The 26,469-nt window shown below is 51.0% G+C and overlaps 1 protein-coding gene across 2 annotated transcripts; it reads left to right on the forward strand.

Annotated features, from left to right (window-relative positions):
- The first annotated feature begins 1,779 nt into the window (after positions 1–1,779).
- On the forward strand, positions 1,780–26,469 carry TRIM3 (tripartite motif containing 3). Of its 2 annotated transcripts, none has more exons than XM_046016417.1 (12): positions 1,780–1,925; positions 10,423–10,588; positions 16,614–16,845; positions 17,069–17,220; positions 17,414–17,594; positions 17,859–18,591; positions 18,716–18,819; positions 23,759–23,926; positions 24,100–24,268; positions 24,540–24,610; positions 25,646–25,786; positions 25,890–26,469. In XM_046016417.1, exons 2-12 carry the CDS (start codon positions 10,458–10,460, stop codon positions 26,040–26,042), a joined length of 2,235 nt encoding a protein of 744 aa, XP_045872373.1. In that variant the 5' UTR covers positions 1,780–1,925; positions 10,423–10,457; the 3' UTR covers positions 26,043–26,469. The 2 variants fall into 2 exon arrangements, with proteins under 2 accessions (XP_045872373.1, XP_045872374.1); XM_046016418.1 differs by having other exon boundaries at positions 16,675–16,840.

A 26,469-nucleotide genomic window follows, 5' to 3' on the forward strand; every position in this document is an offset into this window, starting at 1 on the left:
CTGTCACCTTGAAAACTAAGATCTGAAGGGCAAGTAGACACAGGCAAAGAACAGGGAGAGGGCAGTCTGAGCAGAGAGGCCAGCATATGAGAAGGCCCTGAAAGGACTTGGGAGGAATTCAGTTTGGAATGAAAAGTGAAAGGGGAAAGGCTAGAGAAGGACTACAGAGGTGAGGCAGTGAGGGGGTCACACTGGGCCAGTTCAGGCTTATGATTAAGGACTTTTGCTTTTAGGAGAAAGGGAGCTGTAAAGCTTTTTCAAGCACATATTTGATGACATGAGAGAAATCTAAAATTGAGGGAAGTGGTCCTCATGAGGCTTGAGACAATTTATACAGATCCTGGGTCCCTCACATTGGGTAGTCTAGTAACCCTAGCCCCAAACCTGAAAGCAAGCATGAACCCTGAGGCTCATTCACCAGCACTGGCCACCAGAACTCATCAGGTGAATGAAAGGGCGAGGGTGCACCCAGGTGTTGAGCCCATGTCAACCTTGTTTGAGGCAAGAAATCTCCCCTGGCAGCACTTCAATTCAGTCAGCGCCCAGGTACCACCACTTCCATGCTCCTCAACCAAGGAGAGCTCCAGAATTTTTCAGCATTCTGCAATACCTTTGGAGGGCTGGAGGAAGGGGACAGCCCACTCAGCGGGTTCTTATAGCACTGAGATCTGTGCAGCCTGATTTTGCTCTTTGCCACCGATTCTGCAACTCCCAGGCAGCCTTTCTCGGTTTGGGTCAGCCTGCAGCCATCTGACCAGAGCTTGATTACCAGGTTGGGTGCTTCAACATACAAACCCCCACTTTGTGGGTCACTGGGGACTTCCAACATGAAAGGTACTGAATCTGCAGGTAACTGGAGGCAGGCTATAAAGCAGAGCTCAAACCCTGGTTACACACCACTTTCTGGCTGAGTTAGCTGATGAAGGTTAATGTCTGAGGAGCCAAGGGCCCTCAGTTTCTTCCCCTGTAAAACACAGCTAATAAAAGAAGATACCTATTAAGATTATGAGTACTGAAGGAGACAATATATGTAAAGTGATTCATTATGTTTCTGGCACATAATAAGCCCTCAGTCCCTGTTAACTGTTATTATAATTTTCCACTGGGGCTGCTTTTCCACAATGCGATGATTCGGAATTGCTCTGGTTTTTGGAGTGTGGAAGGGAATCGCTGGATGGTCTGAACCATAATCTCCAGGCGAGGGGGCTCCTGAGGGAGGGTCAGGCGCACACAGCCAAATCCAGTCCCCCCACCTTTCACCCCGTCCGCCCCCTCTCCTAGCGCTCTGGGTACTACCCTTCCGCCGCCCAGGGGTCCGTGCCGAGGTATAACTATCCCTGTGTCCCCCTGCACAGTAGAGAGCACACTAGCATATCCAAGAAAGACGGGAAGTGCACCTCCTGGAGGGCCCGGACCGGCTTCCAGAGTCCCAAATCTCTGCTGCCCATTTGCGTTATCGTGACGGAGCCTCAGCCCAGTCCCTGAAACCTACTACGAAGCCCTGCCCCAGAGCGGTCGGGAGCCAGAAGCCGCTGGCAGGGATTAGGATCCGGGATCCGGTTCACGCGGCTTCCCAGCCCGCGGGCGGAGGCAGCTCCCGCCGGAGCCTCGAGGGGGTTGGGGGAGCCGGGAGGGTGGGGTGGAGGCGGGCGGGGCCTCCGCCGCGGCGGGCGGGGCGTGGGTGGGTCTTCAGCACCCGAGCCACCCCCTCCCCCGGCTGGTCCGCAGCCCCGCCCCGGCCCCTCCCTCCGGCCTGTGCGGCTGGTCCGGCGGCGGCGCGGGCGCGGGGACAGGCGGAGGCGCGGGGCGTGGGGCGGCGCCGCGGGCAGGGCCGGGCGGACGGGCGCTGGCAGCCGGGGCAGCGCCGCGGGCCGCTCCGAGTGGCCGCAGTCTGGGCCTTGGTCCTCCCATCCTGCTCCGCCGCGGTGAGTGCGACGGGCGGCCCCCAGGGGTGCGTTTGTGTCCCTGTCTGCCTGGCTCCGGATCCAAGTCCGAACGGCGGTGTGTCTGTCCGAGTGTCTGTGGGTGGGGGCACAGATGCTTTTCGAAAGCTGTGTCTGTCTCTGTCCACGTGAGGCGTGTCCGTGTCCGTGAGAGCAGTGGGGGGATTCTTCGGGCTGTGGCTGCTCACGTGAGGTCCATGTTTGTGGGGGGAGGCGCGGGTGGATGGGTGATGGTTCCTTGGAGGAGCTCAAGGTTTGGGAGCTTGTGTATGTTGGCGAGGGTGTCGAACGCTTCGGCCGAGGGTGGTGGTGGTGTGGCGGGTGGGGTTGCTGAATGGGACTCTGCAATCTTGTGGCCCAGCTCGTCTGAGGGGTTTCTTTCTCCCTGGTGCAGCCACTTCCACCCCTGGCTCCCCCACCCCCTTCATCCTCCTTAGGCACCCAGAAGCCCACCAGCCCGGGTGGAGGACACTCTTTTCCTCCTCTAGCGCTGCTCCCTGGACAGGAAGCCTCATCCGGAGGCTGCTTGTTATAGGAAAGGACCCCTTTGATTCCTTTTCAGCCTGGGCCCCGCCTGGAGAACCCCAGGCCCCTCCCTGGTTCTAGCCTCCTCCCTTCTGGACTTGGCTTCAGATCCTGGGCTGCAAACCTGCAGGGACAGATGGTTGCAGGTTGGAGGGGCAGGCTGCACCCCAGGGAGGTTGGTCTGACTGAAGGCAGGTTCTGGGCTTGTTCCTGGTGTGGGGGGTCTCTGATGTGTACAGCATAAGCCCACAACTAGCTCCAGTAGGAAGATGAGATCTGCGAGGTTGGAGTGGGTGCAGAGGTCTTTTTCACAGGTCTTTCCTTGTTTGTCTGCCAGCTTACCAGTGCCCATTCATCCCCTAAGTAGGGCTCTGATTTGCTGCAGAATTGGAATCAGAGCTGCAGGCCTGACAGGTGCCCTGCCTCTCTTGGCTTGCATGCCTCCAGTGACAGAGCACTTACTACCTTCTGCTGTGGAAGAGCTTTTTTATGTTAAGTAGATGTCTTTTTCCTTGGAACTTTGTTTACTTGTCTTGTTGTTGCCTGTGCTTTTGCCTCTCTGTCTGGTGAGAGGGAACTGCAGTGATTTAAACATGGCTCTCCTGTCACCAACATATACTGAGCACCCTCTGTGTGCCAGGTGCTGCCTCAGCCACGTAGTGGACAATGGCATTCTTGCTGAGAGAAGAGCTTGAGCAAAGGCCCACAGTTGTGATAATACAGTCCGTGTTCAGAAAAACAGAGCAAAACCATATGGCTAGAGTAGAGGGTGCCCAAAGGGAGTGTCATGGGTGCCCTAAACTTAGCAAACATTTGTTTTGGAAGGGAGGTGGGGGCGACTACAACCATCCTCTAACACACCTAGTCTTTCTGTGGAAACCAGCAATCAAATCCCCAAGGTGGGATTTAATCATGGCACATAATATAGTCTGTAGGTACCTTTGGCTGGAAAGAGAACCTTGGGAATCACAGGTTTGGGGAACAAAAAGACCCCCCAGCAATCCCAATATATAACTAAGGGGATGGAGTAGAAACTTGCCCAGAGTCTTACCTTGCAGTAGTGAGATTAGTGACAGAGTCAAGACTGGTCCTAAATCTTGTGACCTGGTTACATTTTAGAGCAGAATCAAGGATATAGTCATAGCTAGTATCTGAAAGGTAAAAGAACAGGAAGAAATGAGAAGATTCCCAGGGTTCTGGCTCACTTGGCCAGGTAGGTAGTGTTATGTTTTATTGAGAGGAGAAATACCAGCAGGAAGAGTAGGTTAAGGGAAGATGAATTCAGTTTTAGACTAATCTCTGTGCATCATCCATGTAGAGATGTCCAAGATATGATTGGATATATGGGCCTGGTGTTCAAAAAAGTTTTCTACAAAGGAGATAAGGCTTTGCAAGTCAAGTGGATGGTAACTGAAACCATGGGAGATGATGAGATTTCCCAGGCAGAGTATGAAACTAAGAGAAGAGGCCCTGGACCAAAGCTCTGGGGAATTAGACATTTAAGGAATGGGCAGTGAAGGCATGGCCAGAGAGGCAGTTGGAGAACTCCTAGCAAGTGGATCATGAACACACCTAGTACAACCTCTGCCCTTTTGAGTCTTGCTCTCTTGCCCCAACTGGTCCATGTTTCTTAATTTTTCATGCTTCTGTTCCTTTACTCACTGTTTTCCCAATGTACCTGTCAAGCTCCTGCAAGACTCCGCTCATATATCCCTTCCTCTGGAAGCCCTCTTTATTCTCCTCCACCACCTTCAGAGTTAGAGATTTCCTCCTTTTTTCAGCCACAACAGTTTGAATATGTCAGTATCATGACACCACATTATGGTTGTATATTTCCATGTCTCTTTCCCACACTCGTCTTGAGAACTTGTAAGGGGCAGGGTGTACATTTGTCTCCGCTTTGTGTCTCCAGTTCCCAGGTTAAGAGTCTAGTCCAGAGTATGCCCAGGGCAGTCGATTGTTTGCTAGGCTAATCAGCTGATTGGATGGTTCATCCACCTGCTCACTCTGGCAGTGGTGGGGGAGAAAGCACTGTGAATTTCATCACTTTCCTTCCTTGTCACTCTGACTGAAAGGATTCCTTGGCATTCATGACTTTACCTCCTCCAGGGATTTTTTTGTTCCAGAGAAGCCCCTGAAACTGTAACCTGCAGTCATTGTCATTTTGCTGAGGTCTCAAATGATCAAATACACTTGGGGGTTAGTGTACAGGACTGAGTCATTTTTAAGAAGCAAGTGAGCCATACTGACCTCTTGCATCATTTTCTAACAATGCCTTGGTCACCTACCTCTAGCCACAGCTGTGTAAATCATGTGTCCTGGGGCTCTCATGAGGCTGTAGGAGGAAGTCTTGGGGGAAACTGTGTGAGAATGCTGTGTGAGAATTTGGAGAAGCTGAAAAGCCTTGAAACATATCCTTTGCAGATGGCAAGGATCTAATGGAGTCAGCACTGACTTTCTTCATTTGCTCACAATCAACTTCCTTCTCAGCCCTCTGGATCTGGCTTCCTCTCCTCCAGCCTCTGGAAACCATACTCCCTAAAGTTAAAGACAGCTTTCTTCTGCTTTAGATCCTAGGGCTCTCTGCAGCATTTCACAATGAAGGTTGTTCCCTTATTCATGATGCTTTTTCTCCCTTGGTCTTGACCATATTTCTCCTTCCTGCTTTCTCCTGACTCTCAGGCCACACCTTTTCAATTTATTTGCAAGCAAGCTTTGTTTCCTGGGCCTATCCCTTAAATTTTGAGGTTCCTCAGGGCACAGTCATAGGCTCTCCTTTCTTTCCTTACACTGCCTGGGTCATGTCAGCCAATTCCATGGCTCTAGGCACCATCTCTACACCAGTGACTCCTAAATCCCTGTCTCCAGGCTGACCTCTTTCCCAGGCGCTGGCCTACCTTTCCCGTTGGCAGCCCGACCTCTCCATTCACATGCCCCATAGGCACCTCAGATTTATCTTATGAAAACACTGAACTTTGCATCCTTTCATCCAGCTGCTCCTCTTCCAAGCCAGAACACAAAAAATCATCTCCAATTCTTTCTTCTCTATTCTTCACATCCCACCAACCAGTCATCAAGTTCTGTTGATTCTGCTGTATGAAATCTACTTCGCTCTACCTCCCCTTTGCTACTCCCCTAGTCAAGGCCACCATCACCCCTCTTGTGGAATATCATGCAGTCTCACCTTTCCCCTGGTGACCCTTCTAAACTATTTTTCACACAGCCGTCAAAAAGTGACTCTTGTGGCTCTATCACTTCATACTTTAACCCTCTCTACCCCTGCAATCCTCCCACCCCCCCCACCCCAAAGTTTCCCTTGCTCTTTGGATAAAGGCTTAATCCCCAAATAGGGAAGAGTAAGTCTAAACTCCTTAATAAGGCCAACAAAGCATTGTGTGATCTAGCTCCTGCCTATCACTCCATTTCATTTCTTAGCCCTCTTCTGTCAGTGTGTGATTCAGGCTCCTGAAGTAGAAAGTACCATGCTCTGTAACTCTTACTCATCCTAGAGCTCTTAGTGTAAATGACACTTTCTTCAGGAGAACTCTCTTGACCCCCAACCTTCAGTAACCCCCCCCTCCCCTGCCCCAGCTCTAGGTTAGGTGACCTCTCTGCTCCTGTAGCAACCCTTGCTTCCCCACAGACCCTTCCACATTGGCTTGTAGTAATCTATTACATTGTAGAGCCCATGAAGGCTGCACTGAGACTATTTATCCTTGTATTCCCCGTTCTAGCAGAGGTGTTGAGTGAATGCTGTATGAGGAAATGAGGTGCCTTTAGAACTGAGCCATAAAAGATGGGTGGGATAAGGGATGTAGGGATGGCAGTGGGCAGCCTGAGGAAGGAGGGTGAACTCTCAGCTCTGAGTTCAAGATCCTCCAAATTTGCTCTGTAAAAATCAGTCCACCTAAATCATTACCTATAGGACCTTGGAGGTAGATCTCCAGGACACGATGGGATGGGAGAAGTGGGAGTAGGGGCCCAAGAGAAGAAGGGAATCTTAGTGATTCAGGCTGGGGGATGGCCTCCGCGGTTGCACGCCCAGCAAGTCTGGGTGGGGAACTGAAGCAGGAAGGGGAAGGGAGGGAGGAGCTGTCGGTCCTTGGATGTAGCCCAGTCTCCACCCCTGTGTGACAAGCTGGGAGAGCCCCGTGGGTTTGGAGTGAGGCGGAGCCTGGTATCCAGCTGCCCCAGCAGGGCCCGGTAGACCACTCCTACTCTTCCTCCTAAGCCCTGCCCTTCACCAGATAGGAACTTCCACCTAGCTCCCGCCTCCTGTTCCTTCCACCAACCAACCCCCAGTCTGTCCTCCTGCTGCTCTGTTGTTCTGGTGTTAGGTCTACCTGGAGAACCTCAGAATGCCAGTGCCTGCATCAGGACAGGATGCTCTCAGGGATGCCCTTCCTATCCTATTTCTACTCATGCCCACCCTTACACAAACATAAGACATATGCAGTTCAGCTCTTCTTCTGCTCCTCCCCAAACCTGGAGAGGGTTCTGGACTGGCCCCCTCACGTTTGTTTGTTCATTCACTCATTATCTTTACAGAGTCTATGGTGCATCTAGCTGGGCACAGATAGTGGTTACCAGATTCTAGCCATGGCCCGTTTTGAAGGAGTCCAGCTGTCTTTCTGCCTCTGCCTTCATGGCCACATTTCTCTCATGAACTGTCTACAGCCACTATTGTTAATGTCTTCGTCTCCATTCATCACTCAGCCCCTCCAGCCCGGTTGCTGCCCCTGCTGGGCCACCACAGCCAGACCTGGTGGGCATTCCCATCTTCATTTGCCTTCATCATCCCTTATTTCTTGAATCACTCTCTTCCCTTGGATTTATTTGGGTCCATGTTCTCTTGGTTTTCTTCCACCCCTTTGGGTTCTCCTTCGTCCTGCACTCTCTGTCCCTGGGCAGACTCATCCATTCTCATTGCTTTAATGCCATTAATATGCCAGTGCTTCCAAATCGGTAACCAGCCAGATTCTATTCCACCCAGCTTATATTCTATTCCTTACTTGACATCTCTACCTGGATATCATACAGCGCCTCAAACTTTGCTTGCTGAAAACAGAATGCCCCACATCAGTTCCTCAGCCTTCACAGTCTCTGGGCATGGCCCACCATATGCTCAAGTGAGGAACCTGGGAGTCATGATCGACATTCCCTTTTTCTTTTCACACCCAATCCATCATGATGTCTTTTTGATTCAGCCTCATGAATATTTTTCGAATAAGTCTACCCTTTTGCCTATATCTCTGCTAATACCCAGCATCATCTGACAGGAAGAACTGAGGCAGCTTCCTAACTGGTCTCCCTGCCTCCACTCTGGTTCCTCCTACTCCCCATAGCTATCAGAGGAGCTTTTTAATTTATTTTTATTTTTATTTTTTGTAAATTACACCATGCCATCCCCCCACCCCTAAATAGTATAAAGTCCCAATTCTTAACATCAAGGTTCTTGGTGACCTCATTTCATCCTACATTCCCAGACTCACCTCTTGCCTTTTATTCACTTTGCACTGACCACATGGTCCTTTCAGGTTCTCAGTGAGCCTTCTGCCTAAGAACTTCCAGTCCTGCTGTTCCTTTAGCCCAGAATGATTTCCCCCACCTCACTCCTTGATGTCCCCACCCTCATCTCTACCATTTTCCTTCCATTCTTCAGAGTTCAACTTAAAAGTTACCTGGTTGGAGAGGCCCTCTCTGATCACCCAACCAAAAAAGTGTTGTTTCTCATAGGAGCCTTTCTTCTTTTTAGCACTCTCCTCCCCCACAATGTGTAAGTACCTATTTGTTTATTTGCTTTTAAAATATATGTCGGGACACCTGGGTGGCATAGTCGGTTAAGTGTCTGACACTTGGTTTCTGCTCAGGTCATGATCTCATGGTTGTGGGATCGAGCCCCACATCTGGCTCCTTACTCAGAATGGAGTCTGCTTGGGATTCTCTCTCTCCCTCTGCCTCTGTCCCTCCTGCTGGTGCACATGCTTTCTCTCTAAGATAAATAAATCTTTAAAAAAATAAATAAACAATAAAGTAAAATATATGTCACCTCTCCCCACCACAAGGACAGTAACCATATCTGTTTTGTTTATCACTCTATCCCCATCAGCTGCACAAAGTAGATGCTTAATTAAATATTTGTTGAATTATGGAATCAATTCAATAAATATGGACCAATCCTTATGTCGGGCTCCATACTAAGTGTTAGGAATTAAAAAATAAGATATAGGGGCACCTGGGTGGCTCAGTGGGTTAAGCCTCTGCCTTCAGCTTGGGTCACGATCTCAGGATTCTGGGATCGAGCCCTGCGTCTGGCTCTCTGCTCAGCAGGGAGCCTGCTTCCCTTCCTCTCTCTCTGCCTGCCTCTCTGCCTACTTGTGATCTCTCTCTGTCAAATAAATAAATAAAAATCTTAAAAAAAAAAGATATAATGCCTGCCTTTAAGAACTCTGTCTTCGGGGCACCTGCTTGGCTCAGTGGGTTAAGCCTCTGCCTTTGGCTCAGGTCATGATCCCAGGGTCCTGGGATCAAGCCCTGCATCTGGCTCTCTGCTTGGCGGGGAGCCTACTTCCCCCCCCACCCCACCTGCCTCTCTGCCTGCTTGTTATCTCTCTCTCTGTCAAAAAAAAAAAGAAAAAAAAAGCCTAAAAAAAAAAAAAGAACTCTGCCTGCAGTGAAGGAAGCAGAGAAGTAATGAGAAAATTACAGTATAGCATATCCAGGCTAGAATAGAGGAAATACACAGTATGGAGGAAACTAAAAGTGGAATACCTAACCCAGACTTCAAAATCAGGGAGGACCTTCTAGAGGAAGTGACATTTATGTGGGGACCTGAAAGATGAGTGGGAGCCTGCCTGGTAAATGGGGACTTAGAAGAAGATCTCAGTCAAAGAGAGCAGAATATGTGACTTTCCAGAAGAAAAAGAGAATAAGTTTTCCAGGAACTGAAGAGAAACCAATGTGACTGATCACAGAATAATGAGACATGAGGTAGTAGAGGGAGGTATAGGCCAGACAAAGCTAAGCCTTGTTGGCCACTCTGAGGAGTTTGGACTTTGTCTTCTGGACAGTGGAGAACCACTGAAGGGTTTTAACAGGGGGTAGGCGACAAGGAGGAACCTGTGTTTTAGGAGCATCAGTCCAGCTGTGAGGGGGTTGGATGAGAGGCACAAGCAAGGAGACAAGGATACCAATTAGGAGGCTGCTGCTGTGTCGCAGGAGAGACTTGGTAGCAACCTGAACTGAGGATGGTAGCTATGTGCTTGGAGAAAAGAGGAGAAGATATTCAGGAGGCAGACTCCGCCAGACCTGATACTGACTAGATGTGAATTCTGATTGAATGATACCAGACAGGTGGTATCCTTATTTATTGAATTGATTCCATAATTCAACAAATACTTAATTAAGCATCTACTTCATGCAGGTGATGGGGATAGAGTGATAAACAAAACAGATATGGTTACTGTCCTTGTGGTGGGGAGCCTAAGTAGAAGAGCCACAGTTAGTTAGGAGAGACCCTCCACGAAGAGGGTTTCCTGGAGGAGGATTTGGGGAGGGCAGAGGAAGTGAAGGATGGGTTTGTCACTGAAAGTGGGCATCCCTGTACTGTGCACTCAACATACACTATTGCAAATTCTCAAAACATCCATTTGAAATTGCACATGAGGAAACTGAGGCTCAGAGAGGTTATATGGATTGTCTGAGGTCACATACCTTGTTAGAGGCTGAGCTGGGTTTGAAACCCAATCTAAGCCTACGTCTGTGGTTTTAACCAGAGCCATACTCAGAGGCCCCTTGCCCACCTACTTCACCCTGTCGCTTTCTGGTCACTGCCCGTCCTGCCTCTGGCAGGGAAGAAATGGAGTTGGTTCTCTGCAGGGGATTTGAGTGGTGGGGCTCAGGTGGGGAGAGGAAGTGTGGGCCTCCCTGGGGCTGACCATCTCTCTGTACACAGGCTGGTGTGAGTGGCGGGAACCATCTGTGGGCACCATGGCGAAGAGGGAGGACAGCCCTGGCCCAGAGGTCCAGCCGATGGACAAACAGTTCCTGGTGTGCAGCATCTGCCTGGATCGCTACCGATGCCCCAAGGTTCTGCCTTGCCTGCATACCTTTTGTGAGAGGTGAGGGGGTGTGTGTATGGGGGAGGTATGAAGTCCTTGTAGGCCGCCTGAGATGGGGGTGGCACGTGTAAAAGTGTAGGAGGGAAGGGAAATGTGGGCACATATAGGGCAGCAGATGTACCCCAACCTGCTGGAGATGAACTTTTGGTACAAGAATGTATGAGAGGACCAGAAGCTGCTAACACTGGGCCACGGTCCCTGCCCCTTCCCAAACCTCAAGCAGCTTTCAACACTGCCAGAGACATCAGACAGAGACATCATGCATGAGTGGCAGCACCTGAAGGGAGCTGTGGGAGGATGGTTGACAGTCTGTCCTTCCCTGCTTGTCTTCATGGTTGTCCTGAGGCACTGAGTGAAAGGCAGCCACTTCCCACCTTTAGGCTTTTAGCCAGTATTTATTTATTGAGCATCTACTATGTGCCAGACTATCCCAGGCATGGGGTATGATAAACAGACAGATTTAATACTTGCTCTTAAAGAGCTTTCAGTTAGTTAAAGGGGAAAGATAGTAATCAAATGATCATATAGCCAGACTATAGATAAATATTTCCCCCTTCATAAGGCTGCAAATAAAGTGCTAAGCTATGAGAGTTTAGCTAGGATCTGTCACAGTTCAGAGAAGGAGGGAAGGCTTCCCTGAGGGGCGACCCGGAGTATGTACTAAATGAAGTTGGTGACTTAACTAGCGAAGGAAGTGGTAGGAGCATTCTACACAGAAGGAAGAACATGGGACAGCCATGTGGCCTGAGGGAATGTGTCAGGTAAGGGGGCCTGGAGGAAACCTGGTAAGGTTGGGAGCAGAGCAGTGTGGTTGACATGGTGGGCGTGAAGCTAGAGTGGCAGGTGAGGCCCACACCACAGGGGCCTTTGTATACCTGTCAGAGAATTTTGCCTTTACTCTGAGGGCCCCAGGAAGCCTCTGGCCCCAGGGTCTTCTCACCATTGTCTCCACCCAAGCCTTTCCGCTGCCTTCTGCCTTCACAGAAAGCTGCCTCTGCCACAGGGACACACTTCTTTCCAGCCCCACTGCTCTTTAAAATGTCAGCTCTGCTGCTCTCCCCCTGTCATCAACTGGAAGCAGTTCCAACCTTCTGGCTTCTTCCAGGCTCTTCCATCAACCTGGGTGATTTTACTACTCATTTAAGCCTCTTGGTTCTTGACTGTTTCTCCAGGAGCATCCTCCATACCACTTCTGGATGCCTGGATCTTGCCATCACCCAGAACAATATCGCTTTTGTGGTCATAAACTCTGGTATCCCACTCCTGGCTCCCATTACCCCAGTCCCACTATACCAGCTTTGAGTAGGTGTAGATGTCCCGCCACCTCAACTGCTCCTTCTCCCAGCTGCCAGCTCCATCCTTTCCTACCCATGCTAGGCCCTATGGCTGACCATCTGCGTGACCTGTGCGACCATGCCACAGTTCCCTCAGGTCTTTGTTCTTTTCTGAACCCCTGCAGTAGATCCTCAACCCCGGATCACAGCTGTAATTGGACGTCTCTGCACCTCCTCCTCCTCAGGCCCAGATCACTGAGCAGTCCTGGAAAAAATCAGTGCCTGAGAAATGATGATACCAGTAGCAACAGTGTATCAATTGGTTACTATTTGCGGGGGTCTGGCTAAGTGATAGACATGTGCTGAATCCTTTAATCCTCAAAATAGATACTTTATTATCCCCATTTTAGAGGGGAGTAAACTAGGCTTCAGAGTCAGTGAGTAAGAACTGTTTCTGAGGCCCCACAGTAAGTAGATAGCTGAGGTCTGAATCCAGTTTTGACTGCAGGGCCTTCCCTATTAACTACTACTCATTTATCTCTTGGTCCCTGCTCTCTAAGAGCTTATGCTCTAGTGGGGGGTGACTGACAGTAAGCAAGCAAATAACTGAACAGGAGAGTTGTAGCCTGTGCTAAGTGCTTTGTAGGAAATAAGCAAGGACTGAGTTGGGGTGGTTGGGCCAGGGGCTATTCTGCATAGAGTCATCAGGGAAGGCTTCCCTGAGGAGGTGACATTTGACCTGAGGCCTGAGGATGAGGAGACAGACTTGCAGATTGTTCCAGGCAATGGGAAAAACCCATGCCAAGGCTTTCAGGAAGGGGTAGTCTGGGCATGTTCAGAGATCAAAAGAAATGAGTGTGGCTGACTGAGGAGGATGAAGCAAAGTCTAAAAGTGCCAGGAAGGTTCATGGAGGAACTTGGTGGTTTTAGAAAACTGTTTAGATTTTATTCTAAACGCAATGGGAAACCATTGGAGGAGGGTTTTTGTTTTTGTTTTGGGCAGAGGATTAACGTGACATAAATTGGATTTTAAAGCTCCCTCTGGCTGCTGTGTTGGAGAATGGATTACAGAGGAGCAAGAATGGAAAGAGGAAACCAGTTAGGAAGGTAGTGGAAGCCAGGTGTGCCGAACGCGTAGGAATGAGGTCTTGATGAGTTCGCAGGTATTTTGCAGGGGAGACCCCAGATTCAGTGAGCTGGGCAGAGCTGCAGGGGGACAGATTTTAATGGCTGAAATTCAATTTCAGTGTTGATGCAGTGACTGGCGATGAGAAATGGGAGGTCTGGAGAGCATGAGAAGGGACAGCTGAGGAGAAATGGAAGAAGAGATCACTGGGTTTGAGGAGGTCAAGGAATTGAGATCCTGATGCTGGATGGATCACCTCGTGGATGTCAGAGCCCCTGAGAGTGATGGCAGGAGTGTGTGTATATGTGGGGGAGGGACGGTGTTGGGGGTCAGCAGTAACAGAAGAGAGTGAGCCAGAAGAAAGTCTTCAGCCATTGGGGAAGCAACCATGATAGCAACTGAAGACAATAGCAGGAGGGTGGTATAGACAGAAGGCATGAACTTCCAAGGAGCTGAAGAAGAACAGAAATGTTCCAGCTGCAGGATTGGTGGGGAGGACTCAACCCCACCTTCTGGCCCTAAGGAATGTAGAGTATGAGACGAAACCACTTTCTACTTGAGATAACTGCTGGGAAAACTAGGCCACAAATAAGTTAATATTTATGAAGCACTTAGAATTGTGCCTGGCACATAGTGTTTGTTAAATAAGTAAAAATTAATTAATGCAGATCCAGAGGTGTAGAGAACATTAAGAGACTGGGGATATGGGAAAGTGTGCACCATGCAGATCTTCCCTCCATAGATTCGTGGTCTCCAAACACAGCCAGGGGCTGTGTGTTTCTAGAAAGCTTCCTCTCCTCCTCCCTTCAGTGACTAATCCTAGCTCTCACCAGTCTCCTGAACCCCTCCTTCATTCTTAGCAGCTGATCTTGCCTGAAGCAACTGAGGGATCCTCTGTAACTTCACCCCTGTGCTCTCTCTTTCCCCCTTCCCCCACTCAGAGAATGGGGTCTACTCCTCCTCCTCAGGCCATTTGGAGCCATTACCTCCTCCCAGAGCCCTGTCCATGCTTTTCTTGTATCTTCTATGTCTCCTTCTCTCCTGGCTCTGCAACTGGTAAACATGCTCAAGGCTCCTCGTTCCTCGATAGCTGCCACGCAGTCCCTCAAGCCTCTTCTGTCTCAAACTCCCATCCTCCCATTCACTATTCAACCAGCAGTGGTCAAGCTTTCCTTTTCCTGGTACTCCCTACCCCCTGCCCCCCAGTTTTCCTTATCAACAAAAGTACTCTCACATTGGCCAAATTCAGGGGGCCTTTTTCCAGTCCTTACCTTCCCTGACTCCTCAGCCACTTTTGACTCTGATCACTGATCCTTCCCCGCTTCTGGAAACGCACTACCCACTTTACTGCCTTGTCAGTGTCTCTCCTCCTACCTCTCTGCTGGTTCATCTTTGCTCTCATTCCATATTTGCTCTATCCTGCTCTTCTCACTGAACACGCCTTTTGGGCTGATCTCATCCTCTCCCATGGCTACAGAAGCTACCTCAACGTCAATGCCATCCCCATCTCTCCTTGCCTTTCCCCCAGCTGTCTCCTGGGCCCCTACTACTTGGATGTCCCACTGTTCCAATAAACTTAGCCAGGTCAAAGCTGAATGCCTTTATAAACCACTCCTCTTTCTGTGTTTTTCATCTTAGTGACTGTCAGCACCATCCACTCAGTCATCGAAGCTAGGAATCTGGGAGTCAACCAAGACTCATCTTTCACTCCCTATATCTACTCAGACCTAACACCTCCTACTGCTGTACTTCTTAAATACTTCTCAAATTTGTTCCAGCTCATAGTCTACATTGCTACTGCCTAATTCCGGGTTTTTCTCATCTACTGCAAGATTTCTTACAAGACTATTGCGAGAGTATCTTGGCGAAGCACATGTTTTGCCTTGGATTTGAATCCAGACTCCAGTGCTCACTGGCTTTGTTACCTTGGACAGCTTTCCCTTTTTGAGTCCATTAACATAAACATAAAGCACAAAGCACAGGACCTGTCACATAGTACTTAATAAACAGTAACTGGATGACGATGATGATGCTGCGTGCTGTCTCATCATATTCAAATTCATCCTCCTCACAGAGGCAATGAAGATGATAGAACATAAACCTGGCTGTACCATGCTCCTGGTGTTCCCTCTTGCTACTGAGATACTTTCTTTTTTCTTTTAATATTTTATTTATTAGAGCAAGAGATAGAGAGTATGCATGAGGAGGGGAAGGGGCAGAGGCAGAGGGAAGGGGAGAAGCACACTCCCCTCTGAGCAGGTAGCCCAAAGCAGGGCTCAATCCCAGGATACCAGGATGCTGGGATCATGACCTGAGCTGAAGGCAGATGCTTAAGCAACTGAACCACCCAGGTGTCCCTGGGATAATTTCTAACCTCCTAATGTGGCCCATGTGACCTTCGATGCTTCTCTCTCCAGACTTCTTTTACCATTTCTTGCCTCGAACTTGATCTCCAGCCACCTCATACTGCTTCCTTACTTACATGATGCAGTTTCTGGCCACCTTCTGGGTCTGGAACATCCTTCCTCTTCTCCCTGCACTTTTCTTTCGTTAGGCTGACATTGACTTATGCAGGATGATTTAGCTTAAATCCTCTGAAGGCTTTTCTGGCTTTTCTGTCCACAGCACCCCCTCCCAGGATCAGATGTCCCTTCTACACATTTCCTTATTATTGCATGTAAAGTACTCTTTATGTTAATAATAAATAATACTAATACCCTACAATATATAGTGCTGTGAATTGGCATGTGAGCACTTCACATTTAATCCTCCCTCTAATACCCTGTGAAGTCTGTGCTGTCTCCATTTTACAAAGAAAGGATCTTTGGCTCATAAAAGGCATGTCATTTAGCAGGGGTCTCATAGATGACCGACCTAGGAGTTGGACCCAGCAGCCTAATTCCAGGCTGCGAGTTGGCATGTGAGTTGTGAGTTGCCATGCCCTAACCATTATACTATTTACTTCTATAAACTCTTCCTGTGACTTTTTTTTTTTAAAAGATTTTATTTATTTATTTGACAGAGATCACAAGTAGACAGAGAGGCAGGCAGAGAGAGAGAGAGGGAAGCAGGCTCCCCGCTGAGCAGAGAGCCCGATGTGGGACTCGATCCCAGGACCCTGAGATCATGACCTGAGCCGAAGGCAGCGGCTTAACCCACTGAGCCACCCAGGCACCCTCTTCCTGTGACTTTTTTTCTCTATCGACTTGGAAATATTTTAGAGATGGGCACTGTGGTTTATCTATTTATCGCCAGAGCTTGGCCCACATTTGGCAAGAGTAGGCAGTCAGTAAATGTTTAATGAGTTAATGGGAGGAGGGGCTAGTTGCACATTTTCTATGAGAACGGTTTGTAAACACCTGTGAAAGGTAAGCCTGTGTTTGTGCAGTGTGAGGAATGCAGATCTGTCTGCTCTTCTGAGAGAGATCAGGGATGTGTTTTATTCAGTAGTGAAAGGTGAGGCCTTTCACACCTGTTGGCAGAACAAGACGTGTGTGCTAACCAGAGAGATTACAGAATGAAGTATACATCTGTGAGGAGAATTGGCATTCCTGGAAGGCATGAGGAGGGGTGCACTGATTTTGCCCACTCCTCCTTCCTTTGACTCCCCCTCCTCCCTGGCCAGATGCCTCCAGAACTACATACCTGCCCAGAGCCTGACACTGTCATGTCCGGTGTGTCGGCAGACGTCCATCCTCCCCGAGCAGGGCGTCTCAGCACTGCAGAACAACTTCTTCATCAGCAGCCTCATGGAGGCGATGCAGCAGGCACCTGATGGGGCCCACGACCCGGAGGACCCCCACCCCCTCAGCGCAGTGGCTGGCCGCCCCCTCTCCTGCCCCAACCATGAAGGCAAGGTGGGCCCAAGCAGGCCCAGTGAGGCCAGGACTTGGGGTGGAGGGCGAGGAGCGGTTGCGGGAGGGGCCAAGTGGCTGTGGGTGAGAGGGTGTCTCTCTGGATAAGTGGTCCAGGTAGGGAATGCACCTGGAAGGTGAGGGTCAAGGAGGGCAGAGCCGGAGGGGAGGAGGCAAAGCAGTTTGGTGTCTAGCCATTGCCTGACTGGAGTGCTTTTGCCGCCAGACGATGGAGTTTTACTGTGAGGCCTGTGAAACTGCCATGTGTGGCGAGTGCCGCGCTGGGGAGCACCGGGAGCACGGCACCGTGCTGCTGCGAGACGTGGTGGAGCAGCACAAGGCGGCCCTGCAGCGCCAGCTCGAGGCGGTGCGCGGCCGGTAGGAGCGGGGGAAGTGGGGGGAATCTGGGCTGCGGGACCCTGGGGATGCTAGAAATAAAACTGTTCCAGAGGGCAGGGAGGTCTTGGGGAGGGGATCTCCTGGACGACAGAGTAGATTCTGCCCTGAGAAGGAATGGTTTTGTGAAGCCATCCTCAGGCAACCCCGGTTAAGAGATGTTTCCCCTCCCTAGACTGCCGCAGCTGTCCGCAGCAATCGCCTTAGTGGGGGGCATCAGCCAGCAGCTGCAGGAGCGCAAAGCAGAGGCCCTGGCCCAGATCAGCGCAGCCTTCGAGGACCTGGAGCAAGCCCTGCAGCAGCGCAAGCAGGCTCTGGTTAGCGACCTGGAGGCCATCTGTGGGGCCAAGCAGAAGGTGCGTCTTTTCACCCTTCCCTACCACCATCCGTTGTGAGGTGGCCTTACTGCCACCATGCTTTCCATACCTGGGCATCCCTTCCCCCAGACTATACTTTCTGCCCCCTGACCTGGCCCCATAGGTACTGCAGTATCTGTATTCCTTGTCCATACCCACCCTCTTTCATTTCTTTCATGCTATAGTACTGTAAGGTCATGAGGAATCACAGAGACCCTTTCCGTGCCAGTGTGCGCACCCAACCCTTCCCCAACCTCTCCTCAGGTGTTGCAGACCCAGTTAGACACACTGCGCCAGGGTCAAGAACACATCGGCAGCAGCTGCAGCTTCGCTGAGCAGGCACTGCGCCTGGGCTCAGCCCCGGAGGTGTTGCTAGTGCGCAAGCACATGCGAGAGCGGCTAGCGGCGTTGGCGGCCCAGGCCTTCCCGGAGCGGCCACACGAGAACGCGCAGCTGGAACTGGTCCTCGAGGTCGATGGGCTGCGGCGGTCGGTGCTCAATCTTGGCGCGCTGCTCACCACCAGCGCTACTGCACACGAGACGGTGGCCACGGGGGAGGGCCTGCGCCAGGCGCTGGTGGGCCAGCCCGCCTCGCTCACCGTCACTACCAAAGACAAGGATGGGAGGCTGGTGCGCACAGGCAGCGCCGAGTTGCGCGCGGAGATCACCGGCCCCGACGGCACGCGCCTTCCTGTGCCGGTGGTGGACCACAAGAACGGCACATACGAGCTAGTGTACACGGCACGCGCCGAAGGCGAGCTACTCCTCTCAGTGCTGCTCTACGGACAGCCGGTGCGCGGCAGCCCCTTCCGCGTGCGTGCCCTGCGTCCTGGGGACCTGCCACCTTCCCCAGACGACGTCAAGCGCCGCGTCAAGTCCCCCGGCGGCCCGGGCAGCCACGTGCGCCAGAAGGCTGTGCGTCGGCCCAGCTCCATGTACAGCACGGGCGGCAAACGGAAGGACAACCCCATTGAGGACGAGCTTGTCTTCCGTGTCGGTACAGCAGGCTGAGGGCGGAGCCAGATGGGGCTGGCTCAGGCTATTGGGCAGGGCGGATTGGGAGGGCAACTCTAAATGACCTCAGCAAACTGTTTTGTTTTCCCTCCCTGCCTTCCCCACAGGCAGCCGAGGAAGGGAGAAGGGCGAATTCACCAATTTACAGGGAGTGTCGGCAGCTAGCAGCGGCCGGATAGTAGTAGCAGATAGTAACAACCAATGTATCCAGGTAAGCACCATTCCTCTTCTCCTGTGACGCCAGTAAAGGTCCTCAAACTAGAGCCTCCTGAAAAAACAGTGTACAGGTCACCTCTTGAAAGATGAACCAGCCCTTGAAGATAGTACCAGTACTTTAAGAGCCGTGAATTATAGCACCATCCCTCACCAGCGCCGCCCCCCCCCCCCCACACTTGCTATCCACTCCCACTGGTCGCAACACTATCCTGCCCCTTCATGGTTAGGCTCGGGGTTTTACTATGCTTGCAGCCTCTACCTCCCAGGCTGGGCCTCAGGCTACACGAGCTCCTGGACCCCAAAGATCTGGTTCATTCTTCATACACTTCTCTCTGTTTGATCCTTCACCTGAGGGGCTTCCTTTCTGCCCTGTCCCCACGTGGTCTGGATGCAGGCTCCCTGCTTTCCTTTCATCCTACCAGCCTGGCTCCAGAGTGTATCTTGTCTCTGCTGGTCTCTGCAAACATCTGGTTGGCTAGACAGTCAGATGGGGGTAACTTGTGAAAAGAGGTGTCTTGTAGAGGCTAAACTATAGTGCAGCCTCATAGGAAGTCCTGTCCCTGGTGCTCCCAGTCCCTCACATACCTGATGAAAGCATCTGCTGCACAACACAAATGGACATGGCCTCACTGCACTTTGAGCTCCTTAAAGCCAGGAAGCATGCTTTTCTCTCTCTTTTCCTTGTATTGAGCCCAGAGCCTAGTGACAGGCACCAGCTACGGAGATGGTACAGCAGCAGTTCAAAGCTCAGGCTCTGAAACTGGACACCTGGGCTTGAATCCCAGCTCTACCACTTACTGACAAGTCATGTGATCTCTCTGAACTTCAGTTAACTCCTGTGTAAAATTAGGAAAAGAATACCTCATGGAGTTGCTGGGAGCATTAAAATGACATAATGCACAGTGTCTGACCTGGTGAACGTAATGTTAGGTATTGTTAAAAATATCATTGTCCAGGTGGAGACTGTAAACAAAAGCCAGGAGGTAGGAAAGTGCTGGAGGGGGTTGTTAAGGGAACTGGAAGTATCCCAGCCAGCTGGACATAGATTACTATTAGGAGCCGAGTAGCTGAGGTCACATCGTAAAGAGTCTCGGAGAGGATCCTGTGGAATTTTGATTTTATCCTGTTCTGGATTGTTTCTAACTACCATGCACTTCAGTTCTTGAAAACATTTTATCAGGTGGCAAGCCTTCTCTTGAAGAACCTTACTTCACAACACCTATAAATTTAAAATTCTTCCTGACCCTATCTTAGTACCCCTGCCACAGGTCTGTCACCTCAAAGTCAGCTGCTCCCACCCCCTGCTTTCCATGTTAACAGGCTGAAGGTGCCAGGAACTCTTCCATGGCCATATTCCTGGTCCTGTCCAGCCTGCTTTTACTCCTACCCTATTCCTAAGGGCAGAGGAATGGAGATGTGCAGGGCAGCACATGGAAACATTTCAGTCTAGCCTAGACAGTGAGGGAGGGGTCAGGTGGGAGGGGGTGGTGCCGAGGCCCTACTCAGTCCCACCCTCCACCTTCCAACTCCTTTTCTCCTCCTTATGCCAGGGATGGCTTTTGGTCCAAAAGCTGAGATTTGGGAAAGTGTCTCTGGTGTGCACACACGGGTGCTCACATGCATGCAAAGATGTATGCTGCTTTGTCTCCCTGAAGAGGGACTGCGGAATTGAGAGGGAGGGCCTTGGGGAGCCCCCTCTCCTCTCCAGATACCTGCTGCTCCTACAGCAGCCCTCCTTCTCGCTCCTACTCCACCTGCCTCCTAATTTCATAACTGCTAGGAGGTGGGCTCTTGGATTCTAGAACTGAGTTTCTGCTTCTCTTATTTTGGGGTCTTTCAGGCTCCCAGATAGATGTTGCCTCCCCTCCCCTTTCATGAGGTTTGGTGACTTCGTGAACTTTTCCTCCTTTGGACTGTCTATGGTGACAGCTGAGGCAGATCCCTTTGTTTTGCTGAATCAGCATCAGCTGACAGGAGAGAAAAAACATTTTGTGATTTTGAATGAAAAATTTGATTTGTATATATTATATCCTTGTGTAATCATCTTGGTCTTTTTAAAAATAGTCTTTATAAAAAAATTTTATCAGCTCTTCTGTGGAAACTTCCTCATTTCCTTCAGGCCGAATATTAATCACATTCTTCTCTGAGTTCCCTCAGCCTTTCCTGTAGCACTTTTCATTCTTTATCAGAATCACTGGTTAGTTGTGTTATTTTTTTAGTCTCTCTGCTCCCCCCACCCCACTAGATTCAGATCCTGAAGTTACTAAGGGCAACCATGGTATAGCTCAAGGACCAAACTAAGGCACCAGCAGATTAGAGATGTTAAGAAAGCAAATATGGCAGGTTTTGGTGAGCTTTCCGATGCCAAGGGAGAAGAGGAGATCAAGAATGGCAGGACCTGGGACACTGGGTCGCAGGTGCTGCCATTCAGTAGGAGGCCGGGCTATCATTTGGTGAGTTCCCTTCTGCACATGTTGAGCGTGAGATGGCTATGCGGCAGCTGAGAGGAGAAGCCCAGCTCTGTGTGAGCTCAGGCTAAGGAGTTCATGTGTTTGTTGACTGCCTTCCATGTGCCCGTTGCTGTGCCAGGAGTGCAAATGCAGCGGCAAAGGCAGCCAGTCCCTGTCTCACCTAAGGCTTACCTCTTTAGGAGATAAGGGTACTCAGCAGTTAGTTGCAGGAGTGACTGTCGTTCACAGGAAAACTGTGAAGTGTAGGTCATAGAGGCCTGCCTTTACCTGTGTGTATTGATTCAGAGTCTGGAGTTGGTCCTGAAACACTTGACCTGGAAATTTCTGAGAATCACAAGATGAATAGGAGTTGACCATGTGTCAGAGGTGGGATAAAAGTGGAAGGGAGGAGCTAGACCACTCCCCCTCACCCCCGCCACCACGAAGCCTCAGTGTTGAGCTGGAAAATGAGCTGTTCAGACTGGCGGGGAAGGTGGGCAGGGGGCAGTTACACAGCCTCACTGCTAATCTGGCAGGTCCTTTTAGTCCCTCTGACATCAGCTCTTCTGCTCAGGGTGCCTGCCTCTCATGCTGGCTAGGGCTGGCCTGCCACAGGGGACCAGGGCAGACTCCAGCCACTGGGCTGACCAGCCAGCTGAGGGCATGCTGGAAGTCCACATCAGGCGGAGTCGATGTCTGCTGGTGGGACCAGTTCAAACATCCCTTCAGGTCTAAGAGGTGGGGATGGGGCAGGGGGCCTAGTCCACTAAAGAAGGAACAGGTCTAGATGGAAGAGCACGGGCAAGACCCAGAACCTGACTGGGAGCAGCAAGGCTGCTCCGGGCTCTGACTCATCTTGTGTCCCTAGAGCATGTAACAGAGCAAAGCATGTGAGGCTTGTATAGTGAGTGGTTTTGACTGTGAAGGAAAACAAGGTTTGGCTTTAGAGGGAAGGAGCTTTAAAGGAGGTGCTCTTAGGATGGGGAGACCTGAGCATGTTGGGCGGCTAAGGGAGGAGGTAGGAGTGGGGGAAAGGTTGGAAGGTTCACTCTGTCCAGGAGAAGGTTACCTTGCCAGCCTCTTAGCCTGGATATGCTCATCCTTGTTCACCACCCCACCCTTTCCTTGTCTGCTACCAAGTCTTACTGTCTTCCTCCCATGTCTCTTGAGTCCATCTTTGCTCCAGCAAGTGCCCTGCAACAAGCTATCATCCCTTTTCACCTGGACCAGTGCAGCACCTCTGACTGCCCAGCTACTGCCCAGTTTGGACTCCTTCCTGCAGCCAGAGTACTGTTTCTTAAAAGCTCCCATGTGTTTTTTCCAACACCAGCAAGCAGCTCTCAGTGGACACTGACCAGGTGTCCTGCAAATTTAACTGATTTTGACTCTGTCTACCTAGAGATAGTATCACTTCCCATAAGACAGTCTCCATGTCAGATGCCGGTCTCAAGTCCAAGTTGTTACTTATGCTTCTGACTGACCAGCTATAAATTGGAGGGTCATACAACCCCCTCTTCAGGTTCAATTAATTTGCTGTAGTGCCTCATAGAATTCAGAGGAACATTTAATCATGTCTACCAGTTTACTGTAAAGGATACAGATGAACAGCCAGATGGAGAAGTACATAGGGTGAGGTCTAGAAGAGTCTCTAGTTTGGGAACTCTGGTCCCTGTAGAACCAGGGCGTGCCACCCTCCCAGCACCAACCTGGGAGCACATCGAATCTCTGCCTTCCCCTCTTCTTCCCAGAGGTTGGTGGCTAGGGCTGAAAGTTCCAACCCTTTAATGATTTGGTCTTTCTGGTGACCAGCCCCATCCTAAGTCACCCCATTAGCATAAGCTCAAAAGGGGCTCCTTGTGAATGACAAAAGACATTCCTATTAATCAGAAAATTCCAAGGGTTTGAGGAGCTCTGCACCAGGCACTGGGGACAAAGACCAAGTATATTTCTTGTTATACCACAAAAGTGAATCTCATCTTGTCACTCCCCTGCCCAGAAATGTTCAGTAAATCCTCACTACACCCAGGATAAAACCCTGCTTCTCCTGTTATTCATGGGAGTGCCCCTTGCAGTCCAGCCACCCTGGGCGACCAGTGCCCATCCTGGACACTGTGCCTTTTACATACTGTTCATTCTGCTTAAAATGCCTTTCCTTTTCCTTTCCTGGCCAGCATGGTTTGTCTCATGGCATCCTTTTTAGGTTATGAACCCAGATAGTCCTTTCTCAGGCCCTTTCCTGGCCATCCACCCTCCCCCCTCACGTCATGTTCCTAGAGTCTCTCTCATCATGCCTGTGCTGCATGTCACCTGAGGTCTGCAGCTATGTCTGATTCTTCTCTGTACCCCTCAGCATGGTGTCAGTAAGTGCTTGTTGAATGGCTGAATGATTAGGGGGGGTCTCCTCCCTCAGGATCTTGCTCCCTTCCCTCTGTGCCCACAGTCTCTCCCCTCCTCCCCGCTCCTTCCCTTGCTCCTCTGCTCCAGGTTTTCTCCAATGAAGGCCAGTTCAAATTCCGCTTTGGGGTCCGAGGGCGCTCACCTGGGCAGCTGCAGCGCCCCACAGGTGTGGCAGTGGACACGAATGGAGATATTATTGTGGCAGACTATGACAACCGTTGGGTCAGCATCTTCTCCCCTGAGGGCAAATTCAAGGTAAGAGGCCTACAGTCTTGGTGTTCTGCACTAGTGGTGGCCAGCTGAGGTGACCATGGTGGTTAGGGCCTGGGATGGTCCATCCCCAGCCCAAGCTTCTCCTTTATTGTCAGGCTGGGACTACTATCCCCACAAGGCAGGATAAAGCACCTAATGGTATTCCCTTCCTCCAGACCAAGATTGGAGCTGGCCGCCTCATGGGCCCCAAAGGCGTGGCCGTAGATCGGAACGGACATATCATTGTGGTCGACAACAAGTCTTGCTGCGTCTTTACCTTCCAGCCCAATGGGAAGCTGGTTGGCCGTTTTGGGGGCCGCGGGGCCACTGACCGTCACTTTGCAGGTATTGGGGAACAATTCAGAGATCTATTCTGACATCCCAGCCCCAGAGAGCTATCCTGGTTACCCCCAGATTTAACCACCCCTCCTCCTATACTTTGGCCTTAGAGGACCCCCGTCCCTTTACTGTACCCTAGTACCATCATCCCAGAGCACCTGTCAGCCTCTGAGGCCCCACCCCTCTTCTAACAGCCTAGCTTTGTCATCCAGGATACTCTTCTCCAACCCACTCCGTATCCCAGCTTACTGCCTTAGAAACCACTTTGTATTTTCAGGGCCCCATTTTGTGGCTGTGAACAACAAGAATGAAATTGTAGTGACGGATTTCCATAACCATTCGGTGAAGGTCAGTGTCCTCCTGCCTTCTATGTCCGCTGTCCCAACATCCTTTCCTCTTTTACAAGACCCCTCTCTGCCTCACCTCCCCCGCCACCACCCTAAGATCATTCATTTGAACAATAAACATTTATGGCATGGCTACTTTGTCCCAAGCACTATGCTGGAAGCTGGGGATACAGTGATGAACAAGGCAAATATGCCGTCTGTCTTCTTGGTAATGATCTAGCAGGGAAGAAGTGAAGTAGCATATTACAGTGTGTTATTTTGTTACAGCTGTGTGGTAGGGAAGTGCAGGGAACTGTGTGAGGGCATAGCAGAAGCATTTGATTCAGGTGTGATGGAGAACCCCCTAAAGCAGCAGGGGAATTAGCCAGAAGGGAGAGGAGGAGGAGAGGACTTCAGGCAAAGGGGACAGGAGGAGCCAAGAACTGGTGGTAGGAACACTTTAGTGTGTTCAAGAAACCACAGGTAGTTCAGACTGAGTTTGAAGAGGGGAGTGGTTCAAGTGCCAATGAGTCTCATGTGAAGGGGCTTGTTTTCTTCCCAAGAGCTGTGGGGAGTCACTGAAGTCTTGCAGGCTACAGGGCAACACAGTCCTGCGTCTTAGAAAGATCACTCTGGCTGTGGTGAGACTAGTGTCAGGGAGATCCATCTTCTGTAGTAATCGAGATGGGAAATGTTGAGGACCACTGCAGTGGCAATATATACAGTGGGGTGCAGATTTGAGATCGAATCAGCAGGTTGTGTGAATTCCCTGGTTATCAAGCAGGGGAGAAGGTGGAGTTGAGAATGACTGAGAAAGAGAGCATTCACTGAGAAAGAGAGCACGGGGGAAGTTGAGCTGTCGGATTTGATCTGTCCGAGGGACACTACCTGGAGATAGTCAGTAGGCAGTGGTAAGCATGGCTGTGAAGCCTGGGAAGAACTGGGCTGGAGCTGCAGGTCTGGGGGTCCTCAGCCCTGGGGCTTCACCCTGCCCCCTCTAAGGCCCTGCCCTCTGCCTGAGGCCTCTTCCCCAGCCTCCAGCCCTTTCCCCTGCCAGGTGTACAGTGCCGACGGTGAGTTCCTCTTCAAGTTTGGCTCCCATGGCGAGGGCAATGGGCAGTTCAACGCCCCCACGGGAGTAGCGGTGGACTCCAACGGGAACATCATCGTGGCTGACTGGGGCAACAGTCGCATCCAGGTGAGGCTTCCTGTTGTGCTCTGTGCACCCCTCCCCCTCTCCCTGGAAATGCCTCCCACCTGCCTGATCTCACCTCTCCCTCCATTGTCCACTCACTCTCCAGGTATTCGACAGCTCTGGTTCCTTCCTGTCCTACATCAACACGTCTGCAGAGCCACTGTATGGCCCCCAGGGCCTGGCACTGACCTCAGATGGACACGTGGTGGTGGCCGATGCTGGCAACCACTGCTTTAAAGCTTATCGCTACCTCCAGTAGCTGCACAGGGGCTCTGCCTGGCTAATGGAGGGACAGACATGGGGGGATTGGACAAGAGGGTCTGGCCAGGAGGTGGGCTGGACCTGGCAGCACTGAATGTGGGCTGTGGGCGTGGGTGCGCCCGGTGCCCTCCCTTTCCCTCTCTCCCAACCCCACGGTTGCACTTTATTTATTCGGTTCTTGCTTTGGTGACTGGGTGGGCCTGGACTGTGGTCCCAAGGATGTGTGCAGAGCTTCACCCTACCCTCCACCCTTTACATACTTGCCCTGTCCCATCAGTCTGCTCCCCACCCACCCCCAGTCTGGGTCCAGAACAGCCTCTTTCTCCAGGGCAGGAGTCCCTCTGGTTGTCTCCCTACCACCCCGTACACACTGACAGAGACAGCAATACCCCATCCCCCATATTAAGTAAATGTGTTCACCAAGA

The sequence above is a fragment of the Meles meles genome, chromosome 8, assembly GCF_922984935.1.
Source record: "Meles meles chromosome 8, mMelMel3.1 paternal haplotype, whole genome shotgun sequence".
Classification (NCBI taxonomy): Eukaryota; Metazoa; Chordata; class Mammalia; order Carnivora; family Mustelidae; genus Meles; species Meles meles.